The 17,474-nt window shown below is 47.4% G+C and overlaps 1 protein-coding gene and 1 long non-coding RNA gene across 2 annotated transcripts in view; one reads left to right on the forward strand and one right to left on the reverse strand.

The window, feature by feature from the left end:
* The window catches only part of LOC109317095, a 74,760-nt gene that overhangs the window by 41,951 nt on the left and 15,335 nt on the right, over positions 1-17,474 (reverse strand). The window lies entirely within an intron of this gene.
* LOC109317094 (coiled-coil domain-containing protein 92) overlaps positions 1-17,474 on the forward strand; it is a 60,644-nt gene that overhangs the window by 31,288 nt on the left and 11,882 nt on the right. The window contains exon 3 of the mRNA XM_019545563.1: positions 5,130-5,177. Within this exon, the coding sequence (XP_019401108.1) occupies positions 5,130-5,177 (48 nt within the window). The remainder of the gene's footprint in view (positions 1-5,129; positions 5,178-17,474) is intronic.

The following is a 17,474-nucleotide window of genomic DNA, read 5'->3' on the forward strand; positions in this document are numbered from 1 at the left end:
TCAGCCTCTGGAATCATGTAGATCCATCACTGAAATAAAAATGAACTAGGGAAGGAGATGGTTGGATAAGGATCGAGCCTGGGGGTCGTAACAGCTCTTTGCTCCACCACAGACTTCCTGAGGTCCTTGTGTGTCTCCATTTCTCATCACTAAAATTAGGGATTATAACCCCTCCCTTCCTCACAGGCATGTTGGAAGATGAAATGCAGTAGGGCCTGTGAAGCACAGGCATCTACACAGATGCTACACAGGCATCTCAGACAGCTGCAAACTCCATGTCAAAGCCAAGGTCTTATTTCAAGTCCTCAAGCTTTAGAGGCATTGGACACAGGTGATGTGCTTGGGGGAAGTCTCCGCAATAAACCCTGATGGGTAGACTGCAAGAGATTTCTAGAGAGCCTTCTAATGCTTTCTACATGGTGTCTTGGTTTGAACATCCAAAATTTGTACCCATTTTTTATATTCTGGCTAGCAAGTAACTAGTGTTATCCATTGGTATTTCTATAATATTGGCTAAGTGAAAAAGTAACACCCTCAGCAAAGACTAATAGGTGTCCTATTGGGCATGTGTTGCAGCTGATGATGAAACTATATGGATAAGATCCCTCCTTGCTGAATGGCACATGGACAACTGAGATCTCCAAAGTAAAAGGCAGAAAAGATAGTGAAGTGTAAGTCATATTGACTAGCACCTACGTGACTGAGAGCTGCAAGGGCTTCTTTGAATTACTGGCAGGTAAAAAACACCATGCGGTGCTGTTGAAAAGTATGAAACCCTGGATAGAAAGAGAATTCATTACCCAAAAGGCACTTCTCTTAAAATAAAAACCTCTTTCAAGACCAGAAAGAAATAGCAGAGATTACACAGACATCCCAGGTTTATTTTTAATGCGTCAGTCAGGGTTTATGATATGACAGCCAAGACGGCATTTGATTTGGAAAGTATCTGAATACAGTGCAGTGAACCAGTGCATTACCAGAGTCAGACTACTGGGAGCCAGGGCGTGACCTACAATGAGAAGTCCCTCCCTGCAGAGGTGCAGATGAGGACTGGGCGCTGACTCTGTTTGTACATTCAGGAGATGCAGCACTAAAAGCAAAATCTATGGCAGAGGCAAATGAGGCTTTAAGCCACCCTTGCACGGCCTGCGTTCTGGGTCACTGCTGGGGCAGGTACATCTCTTTGCATAAATTAGGGCATCTATTGACTCTTCTAACACACAGCCACTTCCAAAATGGTACCTACAGGCTGTGTCATAGCCCAGATCCTCCACAGGACCAAGCACTGCAGACATGCCTTTCTGCCCAACGCCTCCGCAGCACTGTACAGAGGTTTCTGGGGTAGGCAGCATAAGGTGGTTGCAGCTCCGTATGGTGCCTGCCCAGGAAGATTTCTCCCTGGCTGCTTGCAGCATCTTTACAGCTGAACCATGGAGGGGCTGAGTTGTGGACAAGAATCTCTCGTCTGCTCTCATTATGTACTGTTGTATTCTAGCAACACCTCGAGGCACCAGCTGCAATCAGGGGCCTGTAGTGCCAGCCCTGTACAGGCATATATTAAAAGAGCTCCTGCCCTGAACAGCTTCCCATCCAACCTGGTATGTGGGAGGAATACTGCAGCACTCTTTTTTTGTAAAGCAGCGGCACCCTTCTGGAGGACAATGGATCCACTGGCTAGAACAGGGGAAGAACAATGGATGCTATAGAAAGAACTCAACATGGTGCTTAAACACATACGAACACTTAGATACCCTACTGCACCAGTGAGCGCTTCAGAAATGCTGACACTCAGCCAGAGACAACGGGCCAGACTCTGCTCCTGCGTACCCTACCTTAGCACTATTGATTTGAGCGGAGTCTCTCTGGGTTTGTATTGGTGAAACTGAGACCAGAATCCTGGATGTCTTTTTCATCTCTTCATGTCTCCTACAAGTCTATGAAATATTAACAAACTGTTCATCTGACTGGTGATGTATCTGTGTCTCTGTGCGTGGGAATGAGGAACAGCCCAGTAAAGCAAACTCTTTTCATGGAAGAGCAATGAAACCTATTTCTAGGACTGACTGACATGATCACAGCAGCTCTGCATAAAATAATACAAAGGCAGCCAGTCTGCAATGCCTTCTTGGCAGTTATTGTTAAAGGAACAAGTATAGTTATTTTTTTTCCTATTAAAATAAGCAATGTTCACCCAGTCCCTTGGCCTCTGAGGGAGTAAGGATACACATTCTCTCGTGGTTACAGATATTTAACTATTTGGCAGGCTCAAAAAATCTCCAAGCCAAATTGTTTGGGTTTGTTTTTCCCTCATGCTTTCTAATCTGCACATGCATCTCCCTTCAATGACAAACTATTGTGCTTACATGATAATTAAAAACAAAGCCCTGATATTATCTTGAACAGTTCCCTGTTCAAATGTTGATGGTTGGCTGCATGAAAATTTGAGTCATTAATATTTACGTGCAATTTGAAAATTGATCCAGGTATGAATATTAATGATGATGTATAATGCAGGAGCAGCTCCAACCAAATTTACAGCTACGTTGGGCTAGACATCGGACATGCACACAGTTATGCAGCCCCTGCCTCAGAAGTTTGCAATCTAAGTAGGCAGAACGGACTACAGTGTGTGGTAGAAAGGTTATGGGCACAGCCATGTCAGTTAAGGGTGCAGGCTTTTTATGATGATCGTTGTGCTTCTGCCAATTCCACATTAGAAAGTTGCCTGAAGCTATTATTCCTGTGTCCTAGTCAGCAGATCCCTCTCACCAGCCAGCTGGCCTTCCCCACAACACAGCTGCTGGCTGTTTCTCCTCTCCATCAAGAGTAAAGAGGACAATCCCACGATACATGCAGCCAAATCCTATTTCACCTTTATGTGTCTAGGTGGCCCCTACCTAGCCACATACCTGCAATTTTGGGAGCTCAGCCAGTTTTGATTCCACATAACACCAAGTATGTCCTGAACCTTTAGTTGCAGGAAAGCCAAGCCTATGCCAGAAAAGTGCTATAAGCCCCCTACTGCAGACCAGACACTACTTAGAGCACTCTCCAGCCCTCCTCTTGAAGCTGGCTCACTCAGGGAGATGGGTGCTCACTCAGCATGGATGCTGCCTGGAAGGGATGGGGCCCTGGCTTCTGGTCCTGGCCCTTTGTCCCTACGCTGTTTATCTAATGAATATTACACATGAGGTATAGAAAACCTACTGGGGAGCAGAAGCCTGGCCTTGGGCCCTGATCCCTAACTACCTTCCTTTGTATTGAGTTCTGCCTCCACTTTCCCCTGGTGTAAAGCCAAAGGCTTTGGACCCTGGTGTTGGCTCAGCTGACAGAACGGCCCTCCCGCACTGAACTGCCTCCCCCCCTTTCCCTGGAACACACACACCATCCTGCTTAGATTGGTAATTTGGCTGGGACCAGCACATGATTCATTAGCAGAAGGGAATGGATTGGGCCTAGCCTCTGTGTGCCAAGTCATTTGACAGATGCAAGGAAACAAACCCTCGGAGGCTTTTATTCACCTCCTGAGTTTACTGCTCTCCATTATCCTGATGTAAAGGGCCTGCTCCTGCTCCCAGTGAGTTCAGCACAATCAGATCAAGCCTCGGTTCTATAGAAAGCTGTAAGATCATTATCGTCACGTCTGCTGCACGCAGTCCTGGGTGGCATAACTCAGCTTGGTACACGAGTACACAGCCTGCAGCCTTTTGTGATTGCAAAATATCTTCCCTATAATCAATCAAGGGATTTCCCTAACATACACACATGTTCGTTAGATTTGTACTGCTTTATGCTATGGCAGATAAGACAAGAACACAGGCTGCATACATCTATCTTCTGTTTAGGGCAAAGATTAGGAGTTCAGAGGGAATTTGGCTAACAGCTACTTTGGGAAGAGAATTAATCTACGTGATCAGGAAAGAACTCTGCGTTCCAGAGACCAGTTGAGAACTCTACCAGCAAAGCCCGGGCATGTGCAACATGCTGCTTATCATACATTACACATCTCCTTCTCATGGCAGGTGCCCCGAGGGTACGAATCTAACTCAGCTCCATGTTAGAGGAACTACACCTTAAGACAGGGATTGGCAACCCCTGGCATGGGTGCCAGAGCACGGCATGCAAAAGCGCATGCACCTCAGGGTGACACTGGGGAAGGGCCAGAGCTGCACTGCCACAACAAGAATGAGGCCCCTTGCAGTTACCCCTGCTGTCCAACCCTGGCACACCAACATCTGACAAGTCAAAGTTGCAGGTCGTTTTGGCACCCTGCCCAAAAACACAGCTGACCCCTGCCCCAAGATCAAGTGGTAGAAAATGTATTGTTGGTGTCAGAAGTTCCAGGTTCACTCCCAAGACTGCCCAAAACTTACCTAGATATTCATTTGCAAGCATCATCCAAAACAAAAGGTCATTGGCTGATAACATCCTAAGGATACTGGTGCTGTACTGTTTAATAGGTATCACACATGCTACATTAGGTAACAGGTTTAAAGACAATTTTAAAAGCTAGGCAGTGCCAGGAGAGCGCCTTAGAGCACCTAGCGCCGGAGACCAGATGTTCCACAGGGCAGCAGAATGAGCTGAGAAAAAGAGATGGGCGCAGGGAAAGTAAATCATTAAATATTTCAGAAGGCAGTTTACATTCAGGTCTATTTTCAGTTCATTGCTCTGCTCTTTGTCCTGGTTTTAAGCACCTAAAAACGGTCCAAATGACCACGCAAACAACTCTGCGTTTATATAGCCAAGTCGCTACATGAAGCAAAAACAGACCATTCCCTTGCTACAGCTGATGGGGCAGTACCTGTAATTAGGATGTTGGTTACACTGAGCGGGTAGTTGTCATTCAGAATGTACAATCTCCATGGCTACTTAATAACATATTAATACTTTCCATCTAACAAGCAATATCTGTTTTCACAACCATGGCTCACTGAATTCTCTGAGACAGAAGCACTTACCATTCAGGGCTGGGCTCAGTTTGTGAGACATCTGTGAGAGCCACTATAAATTACAAACCATCAATCAACAAGCTTTTTAAGGTGTAAATGTGACAATGAGTCAATGCAGAGAGCCGAGGTTGCAAAAATGATATTTTTGTTTAAATGGCCCTTTGGTTTCTCTTCTAGAGCTGACCCGTGATCTTGAAATGAAGGAGCTTGAAGCCCGTCAACAAGGTAAGATCCAAAGCTTTTGCATGAGATAACCATTGAGATTTGGGATTTGACAGCTCAGCCAAGAATGACAAAGCTGGCTACTGCTTCCCAGCTGCGCTTGGCCACTGAGACACAGTGCACCTGGAAACGCATAGCCATCTTGGAGAGGGGACTGAGGGAGCTGGCCTACATGTATGTATCCAAGAAATTTAAGGTGACCCAACTAGCGTTGTGAAGACAACATGCATAACACAAAGCACATGAAATGATTGTCTGAGTACTTTCTAGGGGGTGTAAAGTGGCCTTAAATCCTTGTACACCCATTTCAAAGTGTGCTATACCTGAATGAGTGTGTCCTTCTGGGTATTTTACATGGTTTAAATGGCTGGCTGTGCTTTTACTTATGCACGTTGCCTTCATATCTTTTGTTGATTTACCTTCATTTTCCCTGGTGTCCTCATTAGGCAAACTCAGCATATCTGATCATCTATGGAAATACTTAGGCAAAAGCATTACAAATATCCTTACATTGCCTCACTAGTCTGAATCCACCTGTAGCTTTGACTTAACCCTAACCTGCAGGGACCAGCTGTAGGGGACTGGAGTACAGTGTGCCAGATCTGCAAAAAATATTAAGTGTTCCCCTCTAAATTCTACAGAGCAAATAAGGAAGTTGTTAGTGCTACCAGCTAAGGGTACCGTCATTTAACTCAGTGAAGTTGTACCTTTGCATTACAGAACCACAATTCTAGTATCCCATGAATTGTGCATGAGATTTATCTAGTATTTAGGCTGATCTGGCTCCATCTCTGAGATGACTCATTTTGCTCTAGAGAACAGTGCTTCTGTGACAGAGTCACTTGACTATATGGAAGTGGCCTAAGATTATTATTATTATGTCTGTGCTGGCCACCTATGTTCAGATGGCATTAATTTTCACACATGAGGAGATCTGATCAAAAAACAAGACAACAATTTCACTAAACATTTTAGAATGTCATTTTACTTCCCCCCCCCCAACAGACCCATTTCCAGTTTTTTGCAACCCTTTTAGTGATGTTTTTCATGGTTAATTTCATGCAACCATTACTTTGCCCCATTATCAAAAAGCTCTGGTTGCAGAAAACCACCTATACTGCAACTGATTTCAGTCAAATGTTGATAAAAATCAGAGAATTTCTCAGTAAAAAACACCCGGAAATCATCAAAAGTTGCTCACACAACCTTTCAGTTTTCAAAACTAGCCTTTTTTCAATAAGACAGGCACTTCTTTGCGTGTTTGAGTCACTGTCAGCCTGAGCTGGAGCTGAAATGCAGAGCTTTGCATGAAAGGCTTTGCAACCTAGTACTATTCCCCTTGAGCCAGTTAGTTCCCCAGAGGGCAGCACTTCCATGGGTTTGATGTTCACGCAATTACTCTTCAAAACTGCAGCACATGCAACAAATCTAGAGGGCTGAGCTGAATCCTCTGTGTAGGTGGCACTCGAAATGGCCTTGGCCCTTTTGACTATGGGCTCTGACAGGAAGCCTCACAGATCTGTGTGCCAAAGAGGAGGCTCCCATGGGCTTTGTCATGAGGACTTGCAAAGACAGAGAAGCAGCTTTAAAAAAAACCAGGGGAGAGGGTAGAAATAATTTACCTCTCTGACTGAAGAGAATTAACAAGGCTTCTGCGAGCACCAGCGTCTGTGGTTCTTAGTGGGGATTATACACAGGAAATAATTACATTACATTTTCACTAGACAAGCCCACATCAGTCCTAATAAACCCTCTGAAAATAGGAAGCATCATCCATTGGTGAGAACAGGGAGCTAGGCATTAGGTTTCCCGGTTCTGTTTTCAATGTGAGGTATTCTGCTGATTTACGAGGCTCCCTGGGGTAAGTGAGGTGGGGCAGATTTTCAAAAACACTCACATCCAGATCTTCAAGTACTCAGCACCCAGAAGTGGATGCCCAGCTGCCATGTAGGCACCTAAACAGAGCCAGATGTTTAAAAGTGCTCTCACCCCGCCACGTATGCCCAGATGTTCAAAAGACCACTGCTCATATTGTGTTCCCAGTGGGCTGAGCTCTGTGGAAAACCCTGGCCTTAAAGCCTGATCCAGCTCCCAGTGACATCCATGTTTCAGGACTGGTCCTTTAATCTCACCATTTACCCTCGAGTAAAATGTCATAATGTAATGTAATAATATAATGCTATTTGCCCCTTTCTATCGATATTCACAAAGCTGTGATAAAAGCCTCTGCAGAAATGCAGAACAGGAGGGAATTGGACTTGAGATCTGTCTGACTTCCAAGGGAATAAATAACTCATTTAGAATTGGCTCACCTACTCAAGAAATTTACTTTTGGGGAAGGGTGGAGGGGAGACGTTTGCCAGTCAAAGGAGTCATTAAAATCCAGGCACGTGTGTTGCATGAAGGAGCAGACCCTCCACAGGCAGGTCCTGGCCTCTGATTTCATCTGATTTCTTATTATCAGCAAGTAGCTCTTCATTCCTCTCCTCCTTTTGACATTGTTCTTTTGTTAGAGCCTTTTTATCTTGGTGCAGATGGAATAAATACAGCTATTCATGCACATGTGCATGCACATGCACGCACACACACACACCAATCTCTCCACCCCCTTATCACCCCTCCCATCATCACTGGGATTATACAGCAGACTGCCTAACAGGCTGGTGCAACGGTATACAGTGAGGAACTGAAGAATAGGTGGGTGGTCAAGCAGGCACCTTGCCTCCTTTCCTTCAGTGTCATATTTCCGGGGTCATCCTCATTAACTTATTTCAGCACATGAGATGTGAATCCTGCTATTTTTTTGGCCCCTCTTCATTCCCAAGTGGATGGTCTTGCATTTTAGGGCTGTTACCATGTGTCAGCAAACCTCCCCAGCCCACACATCAGGTAGGAATTGCCCTTCTCTTGATGTGACCTAAAAGATTAGCGGGCCGTAATTCTCCACAGCCCCAGAGGGCCAAGACTTTGCATTGAATCAGTTCTGTTGGATGCAGCACAGCCCTGGGGAAGGGAAGAAAGTGAGGGTCAGAGACAAAAGCCAAGAGGCGCTGAGCTCCAGCTCTTCTGAGGAAGGATGGTCCAGTGGTTAAGACCTTTGGTGGATGGCAGTTCCTCTCCCAGCTTTGCTACAGACTGCCTCGGTGACCTGAGACAGCTCAGTTAGCCTCTCTCTGCCTCAGTTCCCCTTTGCTAAAATGGGATCACAGCAATATCCTACCTTGCAAGGGTGTTGTGAGGATAAAGGCATCAAAGATGTGGCAATAAATGGTGAAGTCATCTAAGTGCTGTTAATCCAGGTGGTGAACCAAGAACTCAAGATCTGTAAGATTGTTCCAGTCAGAAGAAATGGATGAAAGTCAAGTATACTCAGGTACTTCTATACTGAGTCAAGTCTAGGATCACTGCCAAGAAGCAGGCCCCTCCTGCTTCACACACACCAACCCCTCCCTGACTAAAGGCAGGTAGCTGATTTAGAGCCACAATGAGGTTTTAGTTCAATTCACTGCAAATACCACTGTCAGGTTCCCTTGCTGGCAGGCCCAGTGGAGACGGCAAGGACAGAATGGGTCAGAAAGACTGAACGCTGTTCTCAGACCTAGTAGTGGTCCTTTTAGATCAAGAGTGAGACCACACAGTGAGTAGTTTGCTCTACTACCTCTTCTTGCAGCAGCTGCACTATATCTCCAGGGCCATTAAATGCAGAGGAAACAGCTGGGTGCCTCTTCAGAGAGGGTAAGGAGGAGTTGCAGACACAGGAACTACCCCTGCCAATGCAAACCTGGTAGCACTGCGCCACCTTGGTGCACCCCATACGTTTCTCATTTTCATCTTGAAGCTCTGAGTAATGCCAGCCTGTCTCTTGGGCACTTGCAGCAGAAAGTGGCTGCCGCATAACGCACTGGGCAGCACGATAGGAGGTGCCAAGATTAAATATGATAGGTAGGTAGCTAGCCAGCCTGAATGACACACAATATGTAAGCAGGCAGGCAGGGCAGAATGATAGACAGACTGATAAGGAAAAAAGAAGCCAAAGCAGCTCAAAAGAAAGGTCCTGTGGATATGCTGTGGTACAAAGATTGGCACTGATTTCAGACCCTTGAACTCCAGTGTGAGGAAACCCTTCCTCCAGGTCTGTTTGCCTCCCTTTCCTCTTTCTTGACCTTTAACTCATGGGTGGGACGGCGTCTCTTACAAGCTCTGCTCCAGGAGAGCTGTGTGGCACTGGTGGCCAGCAGGGGGCACTGGGAGAACAGCAGTTCTTGCTCCCCGCAGGGTGGAGTGGAGTAGAGGTGCCTCCCCAGGGCTCTGGATCCACTCCCAACTGCCCACCACTCCCACCTCCCACCAGCCCTGCAGCACAGCAGCGCCCAGACCTTCCCCATCAGAGCTGCTCACTCTTTAAAGCCTAATCAATAGGAGACATGGATGCGTGCCAGAGAAATGCAATGCTCTGAGCCCATGGGGCTATTTTTAGAGCCTCACGTTGTCCGGCTGATCACAGGATATTGTGCCAGGCCAAGCAGCAAAGCAAAGCCTGCCTGCTTGACAGCCTCTGTTCACCAACCCAGGCAGGCATGCAGCCTGCTGTTGGCTGCGTTAGGGTGTCAACATCTGCGAGCTGAAACATCTGGGAGGAAGCAGAGTGGCCTAAATCCTTCCTGGGAGCAAATCAGGGCAGAGGGTGAGATGGAAAGGAGATGAGTGGTGTAGGGGTGGGAACTCCAATACTCCGATCTTGACCACTTTCAGCAAATCAGCCATGATGAGAGAAAGTGGCACTGCCTTTGACCTTACACGGAGCACCTCACCCTGCCTCCCAGACGCTGGTGAAGTACCAGGGCAGAGCAGCGTTTGGGGCATGGACTAGAAGAGGATCAATGGAAGACTGAAAGCTGATCTGAACAACCAACCAGGCTGCCTGTCCCGGTGTCCTTGAGCGCCAGCACCAGACCATAAAGGTCTTTTCTCTCTGCCAAAGCAAAATGGTGGCTTCTTGCATTACAAATCCAGCCTGTTCACATACTCCAGATCCCTTCTTCCCAAGTTTCGGTTTCCTGGTGGGAGGAACAAAGCCCCGAAACTGAGCCGGCCACTCCCATCCATAGCTGGCATTTGATTCCCAGAGCCAGCCCAGTCCCGAGCCAAGCAGATGACACACGTTTTCCTCCCAAGGGAGCAGTGAAGGAGATCCAGCCTCACACCTGAATGACTCTTCCATGTTCAAACACCCATCATTGAGCAAATGGGGCTGTTGCTGACACAGGGTTCTTGAATCCAAGTGACTGTTGTCAGCTATGTTTTGCTGTCTTTGAGGTGTAGTGAGGCAGCTGACTCACCAGCAGTATTCTGTACAGGAGACCATAATTTCCAGTGAGCACCACCCACACGGCTCTCCTCAGCGTTTGGCGCTGCAACAGCTTATGAACGGCAGTATCACGTTCACCACATTTATGGGCCAACAATTTAAATTAAGGTGTCATCAAACGACTGCTCTTCAAGTGCCATTCATGCAATAATCACTTGATGCAACTGCCTCCCTTAATACCTCATTATAAAGGTCATTAAGGGACGATATAAAGTGGTTACAAGCATCTTGGAAAAGACAAGGTATTGATTAAAGACAAGTAAAGCAAGCCTGGGAACGTCTGAAGCATACACTGTGATGTAGCCCCTTGACAATCAGCTTGTTTTATGTCCTGTCCCCAAAATGGTTGCTTTCAGGGACTTTCAGTTAGAACAACGTAAGGCAGATGGACCCTTGGCCTTCTCCATGCACAGATGTTGCACTAGTGGAATTTAAATGTTTGGGCATCATCACTGTCCCCACCTGGCTGGAGTGTTTTACATTACAGCTGTTCTAGGCTGTCAGAGGGCCTTTGCCAGGACTGTTCCTTGGGAGCCTTCAAGCCCCCAAGGTACATCCCAGAAACTAGACTGCGGCTCCCTTTTACCTCAGTTCCCTGCCTGTAAGATGGAGACCATCTTTATTATTATCATCCGCATCCTCGGTACCAAGGAGCCCCACTCACAGAGCAGGACCACCATGGGCCCTGTGCCATTAAACACCAGTCTTTCCTTTCTCTCAGCCTTGGTCCATCTTGCCTGTGTAGACATCAAGGGACCCTGAGGCCTGCAGGTACTACCATGCATATAATAAATTATCACAGCCAGATTGCCTCTCCTGTGCCTTGCTCTTACCACTGCTCTACACTTCTACTAACACAGAGAGAGAGGCCATCTTTCTGCCTGACTTCCTGCCTGTATGGATGGAGAGAGGTGAACCACCTGCGCTACCTACACCCACCCCCGGAGATCACAGGAGGAGTTCAGTGTGTGCACTCACAGCTGCCCTGGCCACTCTATCTTCTGGACCATACATGTCGTGTCCTGGAGAGACTAAAGGGACCCGGCACTTCTCCCAATGGACCTTCTTCCTGCGTGCTGGCATACAACTTCAACCAAATTGGGCTTTTTTTTGAGGGGAGCTGGAATCTGTATCTGAGGGCTACGGGACTCCGAGGCACCATCCAGGATTCACAGGGACTCAGCAGTTGCTGATAATGTCTGCAGGGACCTTGGCTAGTGCTTGTTACAGGGATTCCAGCACAAACCCAGCAACATGCAAAACCCCTGCTGATGCTGCACAATCCTCCTTTTCTTTCCTGTGGAGTTTTCATGGACTTGGTGCAGCTGCTGGCAGCCGGCACTGACTTTGAGCAGTGCTCTTTATGGCTTAGATAATAAATCACATTCCTGGGAAAGATGCCTGCGCCTTTGCAGTGGGTCAGTGTTTCCCGCTTCTTCGCACTCAGCCTCCCATCTTGGAACTCAGTGATGATGACAGCCTCTTAATCCCAGGCACCAGCTGAGCACTAGTTTACTAGTTCATTTGAGTGTTTTTAAAATCTTGCAGGGGGAAATCACCCCCTTATCTCTTCTAGGACTGAAGGGGTTATCTGTAAATGGAATCACGGCACCATGCCATACCAGGAGGGGCCTGACTGGGGTCTCAAAATAGGCTTTGAGCAAAGCACGAGGTAGACTTTAGATAAGGGCACCAGGTAACTCCAGCACTGGCTGATGAGGCTTTAAAGCCTTTCTGTGCTAGGGCACCACTTCCAGTCAGCTCAGCCTTGCTATCTCCCCATTCTTGATTCTGGGCAGTGCTGATCCACCATCCAGAGAGCAGGCTGGTGTCAAGATCACAACTCTCTCCTTCCTCCAGCCTCTCCAGGACACCAGCATGACCATAAGGAGGGTGCAGGGGAAAGAAAGAGCCTCATGTTGCAAGACTCGTGACAGAATGACGCTGACAGCAGGGCAAGGAGGGCAGCACGAGAGCCAGAACAGAACAGATAAGCTTTGCCAAAACTGGCCCCAGCAGCAGCTGTGACAGATAATGCAAGGAGAAGCAGGCTCTGCATACAATGGCAGTTCTCCCCGCCTCCTGGGAACAGCAGCGGCCTCTTAGTAGGGCAAGATGATGCCAGTGCTGTCTCAGGAAGATGGAGAATTGTCAGTCCCAATCCTGCTGGTCCAGCCTTAAAAAAAAAAAAGTGGGGTACAGGCAGCAAAGGCAGTGGGAGTGATGTCATGCTAAAGGCCTTTCTGCAGTCGCGTCTTGTGTCGTACAAGGGGGATGGGGACAGAGACTGAATAAAGCAATCTACAGATGCTGTTTCACACAGCAGGAAGGAGGAAGGGACAAGAGAAGTGTGTGCAGCTGTTTGGGGAGAAGTCCAAGGATGCAGTGATAGAGATGCAGAGCAGACACCTGCATTGCACCAACAGAACAGGAGGAGGAAAGCCTCAGTCTACAGTGATGTCAGCCTCCTGCCTGGGGGCAGCCAGGGAGTGTGTTCTCTGCACCAGGAATGAGAGCATGCAGAGGAGCCACACCACCGAGCTCAAACCTCCCCAGTGTTTCCGCCTGTCTGGATCGGGGGCAGTCCTTCAAGCCAAGCTCTGCTTTAATGTATCTCACCATTCAAAGCACCTTACTGAAATGAGAATGAATTTCACCCCTGCATAACGGGAAACACATAAATGTACTTAGTGCCTAATGGGTGGAATAAGATCTGGCCCAGAGGGTAGCTGTGCAGCAGCCTCAGAGCTCAGGCAGGGGCAGCTAATGTTTATAAGTGAATGCAGTTACAAATGTGTGCACACACACACACATACACACATTCACTCTCTCCTTCAGAGCTGCTCACCAAAGCTCATCACAGTCAAGGAAGATATAAATAAATCATGCAAACAAAATACAGGGGCAACTCTGAGGGCCTGACTTTCTGTCTTTGCTTGGGCAAAACTTCCACTGCCTTTTAAGACCAGCTGTTCCAAACACAGGATCTAAAAATTAGGTTCCTAAATCCTTCCTTAAACATCTGAATATAAATGGCCCGATCCTCTGAGGTAAGGATGCTACTGCAATAGAGAGAACTGCAGGGTCTCAGCACCTTTCACAAGCAGCTTGTATTAAGGAGCCCAATTATGTAATACCCTCACTGGGAAAATCTGCCCTATACATTTGCTTCAAACCCTAGGAGTTTGTCTGCATAAGGATGGAGTGATTCCTGCATCAGCAATGCATCTCTTCTCAAACATTTGGTAGCCCTTCACCTCGTGTATAGATTACCAAGGTCCCTTTTCACAGAAGCCATGATAGAAAAAACAATGACATTCCTTTGACTAAGCCCTACAGTGTCTGACCATCGCAGCTTTGCAATTGCCAGCTGCAGCACTGAGAAAGGGGGAAAAAGTCCCCATGCTCTCTGATAAGTCATTACCGTTCCTAGAAAAAAAGTCATGCTGGCTCTTTCCTGCATCGGAAATGGGGTGACTGTGTGTTCCCACCTGCATCACACAGAACTACTCCATCTCCTGGGCTGCATCCTGTACTGGGTGTACACAGTGTTGGCAGTGAAGAACAGGGAATGAAGGTCACAAGAGCTGCTGTTCATTATCTTTTGCTTTTCATTTGCAATTCCTGAACTGTGACGTCATGTCAGCAGGGCTGTAGCTTGGGTCTGTCCTTCGCAGCAGAGGAGGCACAGAATGGCGAGATGCCTGGGAGCACAGAACCCCCCCACGTAGGCTGGGGATTTTTACTGCAGTGCAGTGTTTGTAGTGCAGCCAGTGCACAATGGTTTTAAAGGCCATATCTCCACTGCCCCTGTGCTCAAGAGTATGCCCAGAAGTGGGCATTTCTCACCCTCTCCATCCTGTGCCAAATCCCAGAGACTGGACCATGTGGGTGCTTTACAACAATGCTGACCACACGCACCAATAAACAAGTCCAGGACACAAAGCTCCAAGGTAGCGCATTACCTCCTTGGAAGGAGCAACTGGGTGGGGTGTGCATCATAGAGAGGCTCCTGGCTGCAGCATGGCAGCAGCATATGTGTGCATGAACTGCATTAAGGATGCATCCGAAGATGCATCTCAAGCCAGTCCAGAGAGGTGATACTCCCCCTCTACGCAACATTGGTCAGGCCACAATTGGAGTACTGCATCCAGTTCAGGGCACCGCACTTTAAGAAGGATGTGGCCTGCCTTGAGAGGGTTCAGAGGAGGGCCACCCGCTTGGTTGGAGGGCAACAGGGCAGGCCCTATGAGGAGGGGCTGAGGGACCCGAACCTGTTCTTCCTCAGCAAGCGGAGGCTGAGGGGGGATTTGGTGGCTGCCTACAAACTCATTAGGGGAGATCAGCAGCAAATAGGAAGGGCCCTATTCCCCCCCAGCAGCACCTGGGGTGACAAGGAAAAATGGCCAGAAGCTGCTGGAGAATAGGTTCAGATTAGAGACTGGAGGCACTATTTCACTGTTAGGGTGGCTAGGATCTGGAGCCAACTTCCTAGGGAGATGATCCTCGCTCCTACCTCGGGTAAATTCAAAAAGAGTTTGGACGAACACCTGTCTGGGGTTGTTTGATCCCTGCATGTGCTCCTACCAGTGGCAGGGGGTCAGACTAGATGATTTGTTCAGGTCCCTTCTGACCCCAGACAACTATGAAACTGTAAGGGGCAAATGGTTACATCTTTATACAGCCTGGGCTATGTGTATGCCCTTGACTGCCCTCTCTTCTTACAGCAGATCCTCACCCGTGGATCTCCCAACTGGCAAAACAGTCTACCTGGAGAAGGACAGGGGCACAAAAGTGCTGGCTGCAGTCTGGAGGCAGCCCGAGTATGGGCAGGTGGTTGGGGAGCGGGCAGGGCCTGAGCAGAGAGGAGCGGTACTGATACTGCAGATGGCAGAGGAACTAATAGAGCTTGGCCCAGATTTCTCACCAACTTTCCTGTCCCCCAGCACGACTGTCCCTAATGGGAAAGGAGCACCCCCAGCACTCCCAACAGTGACTCGAGCCTTCAGTCTGTAGTTGGCTCTGGAATCCATCGGTATGAAAGGTGTCAAAGGAACAGAGCTCAAGATAACAATTGTTGCTATTATTAGTGGTAGCTCAAATCGTGCTTGGTTCATGGCTCACACAATGAGTACATGTCAATGTGAGCAATTGCTAATTATCAAGTCTTCCATCATGCTCTCTCTGACAAGCAGGGAGCTATGGAAAAAAACATCCTTCAGTGCTCCGAAGAAAACAGTCACCTTATTAATTCTGTCCAGCGTGGCCTGGTGCAGTGAGGCTAATACATTCATATTTCCCCTCTGGGAACCTTAGATTCAAATCCTGGCTCAGTTGCAAATGAAAATAAGTTGGGTGTTGAAAACCATCACATAATCAACAATGCTTGCTCAGGAGACACCTGAGATAGGAGCAGCAGGGATTTTCAAGTCAGGATCAAGCTGGTAGAACAGAAGACAAGGAGTTTTTTCCAGCCAATGCTTATCTTTATGCCTGGGTTTAATTGGTTTCACAAATTCTTAGTATCATACGCAACAAATTAAGCTCAAGAAAGAAAGGGTTATTTTAAGCCACAAAGCTAGAGGAACAACAGTTGATTGATACTTGGAATTGTGGGAATTCCTTAGCACTTAAAACCTGGCTGAGTGGTGACTAGCATCTGAGAGGATCCAAACCTGAACGTGTGGATCCAAGTGGTAAAGCTTGGAGTGATTTTTTCATGCTTTATCACACCATACCCTTTTTAAAACTTATTTGCCATTGTAACTACGACCTTGCCCAGCTACTTCCAATGGAAGAGAGATCTACAGAAGCATCATCTGACAGTCAAAGTACACTACATAAACAACAACAAAGGCTTCTGGGATTTGAAAAAGTTCATTTAAGGGCAGCTTTTTCCAAAAAGCTCAGGGTGCCCATTGAAAACTGGATTTTCTAAAGTGGATGTCAGCACCATTTGTAGACGTCTTAATGAGGCAGTCAGATTGTCATCCAGGGCTGACCCAGGAACACTCCCTTAATCACTGCAAGATCATTTTTGCCACCTGCAGCAGGTTCTCACCAGTAGAAGAAATGCTGACCGGCTGTTTCTCATTTTTAGGAATTGTCCTGTGCAGTTTTGTAGACTGAAGTGTTGAGGTGAGCATCTGAACGTTTCAATATTGGCATAAGCCAGACTAAGACTCTGATCCTTCTGGGATCTGGCCACAGCTAATCCCCTGCATAAAAGCAATTATGCCTTTGGACAACTCCTGTTCCACTTGTGCCTAGGGTGCTGCTAGATCTTTTCCTAAAAAAAACAGATTTATGCCCAAGCATTAACAGCAGCCACAATTAGCTCTCCTGCAGCCTTGTACTGCTGCAAAGGAAAGACAGCTCTGTGGTTCCTGTGGAGATTCCACTTGGCCATGAGTTAATCTCTTTGCCCTTCAGCTTTCTCATCTGTAAAATGGGGATAATTTCCCTTCCTCATTGGAGTGCTATGAGGCATAATCCATTAACTTCTGAAAGCCCTTCAAGATCATTAGGCAGAAGGGATTATGAAACGGTGAAGTATTATTATCCAAATTACTTTACAGGCGTTAACTAATGAAGTCTGGTCACACTGCTCCTGTGGGGTGGATGAGTGAGTATCATTATCCCCACTTACCAGCAGGGTGGGAAACTGAGGTGCAGAGGAGACAAGTGACTTAGCCAGAGGCACAAAAGGGGTAGGGCACTTATCTTTTGGGTTTGAATGGAGAAGCACTGGCTATATTAGACCCTTGACAGACTCTTAAGTTTTTTGAGTCACACCCTGGTTTTCAAGCTGTTCTGACATGACTCAGATGCAAAAAGGTAGTGAAAGCCTCAGTCATCCAGAGGAGCTGCTGAGAAGCTGGCTGGGGAGCTAGGGAGAGTGCCTCTGTTTTAACAAGTCCGGTCAGCAGTTC

The sequence above is a fragment of the Crocodylus porosus genome, unplaced genomic scaffold (genome assembly GCF_001723895.1).
Source record: "Crocodylus porosus isolate Cpor-Errol unplaced genomic scaffold, CroPor_comp1, whole genome shotgun sequence".
Lineage (NCBI taxonomy): Eukaryota > Metazoa > Chordata > Crocodylia > Crocodylidae > Crocodylus > Crocodylus porosus.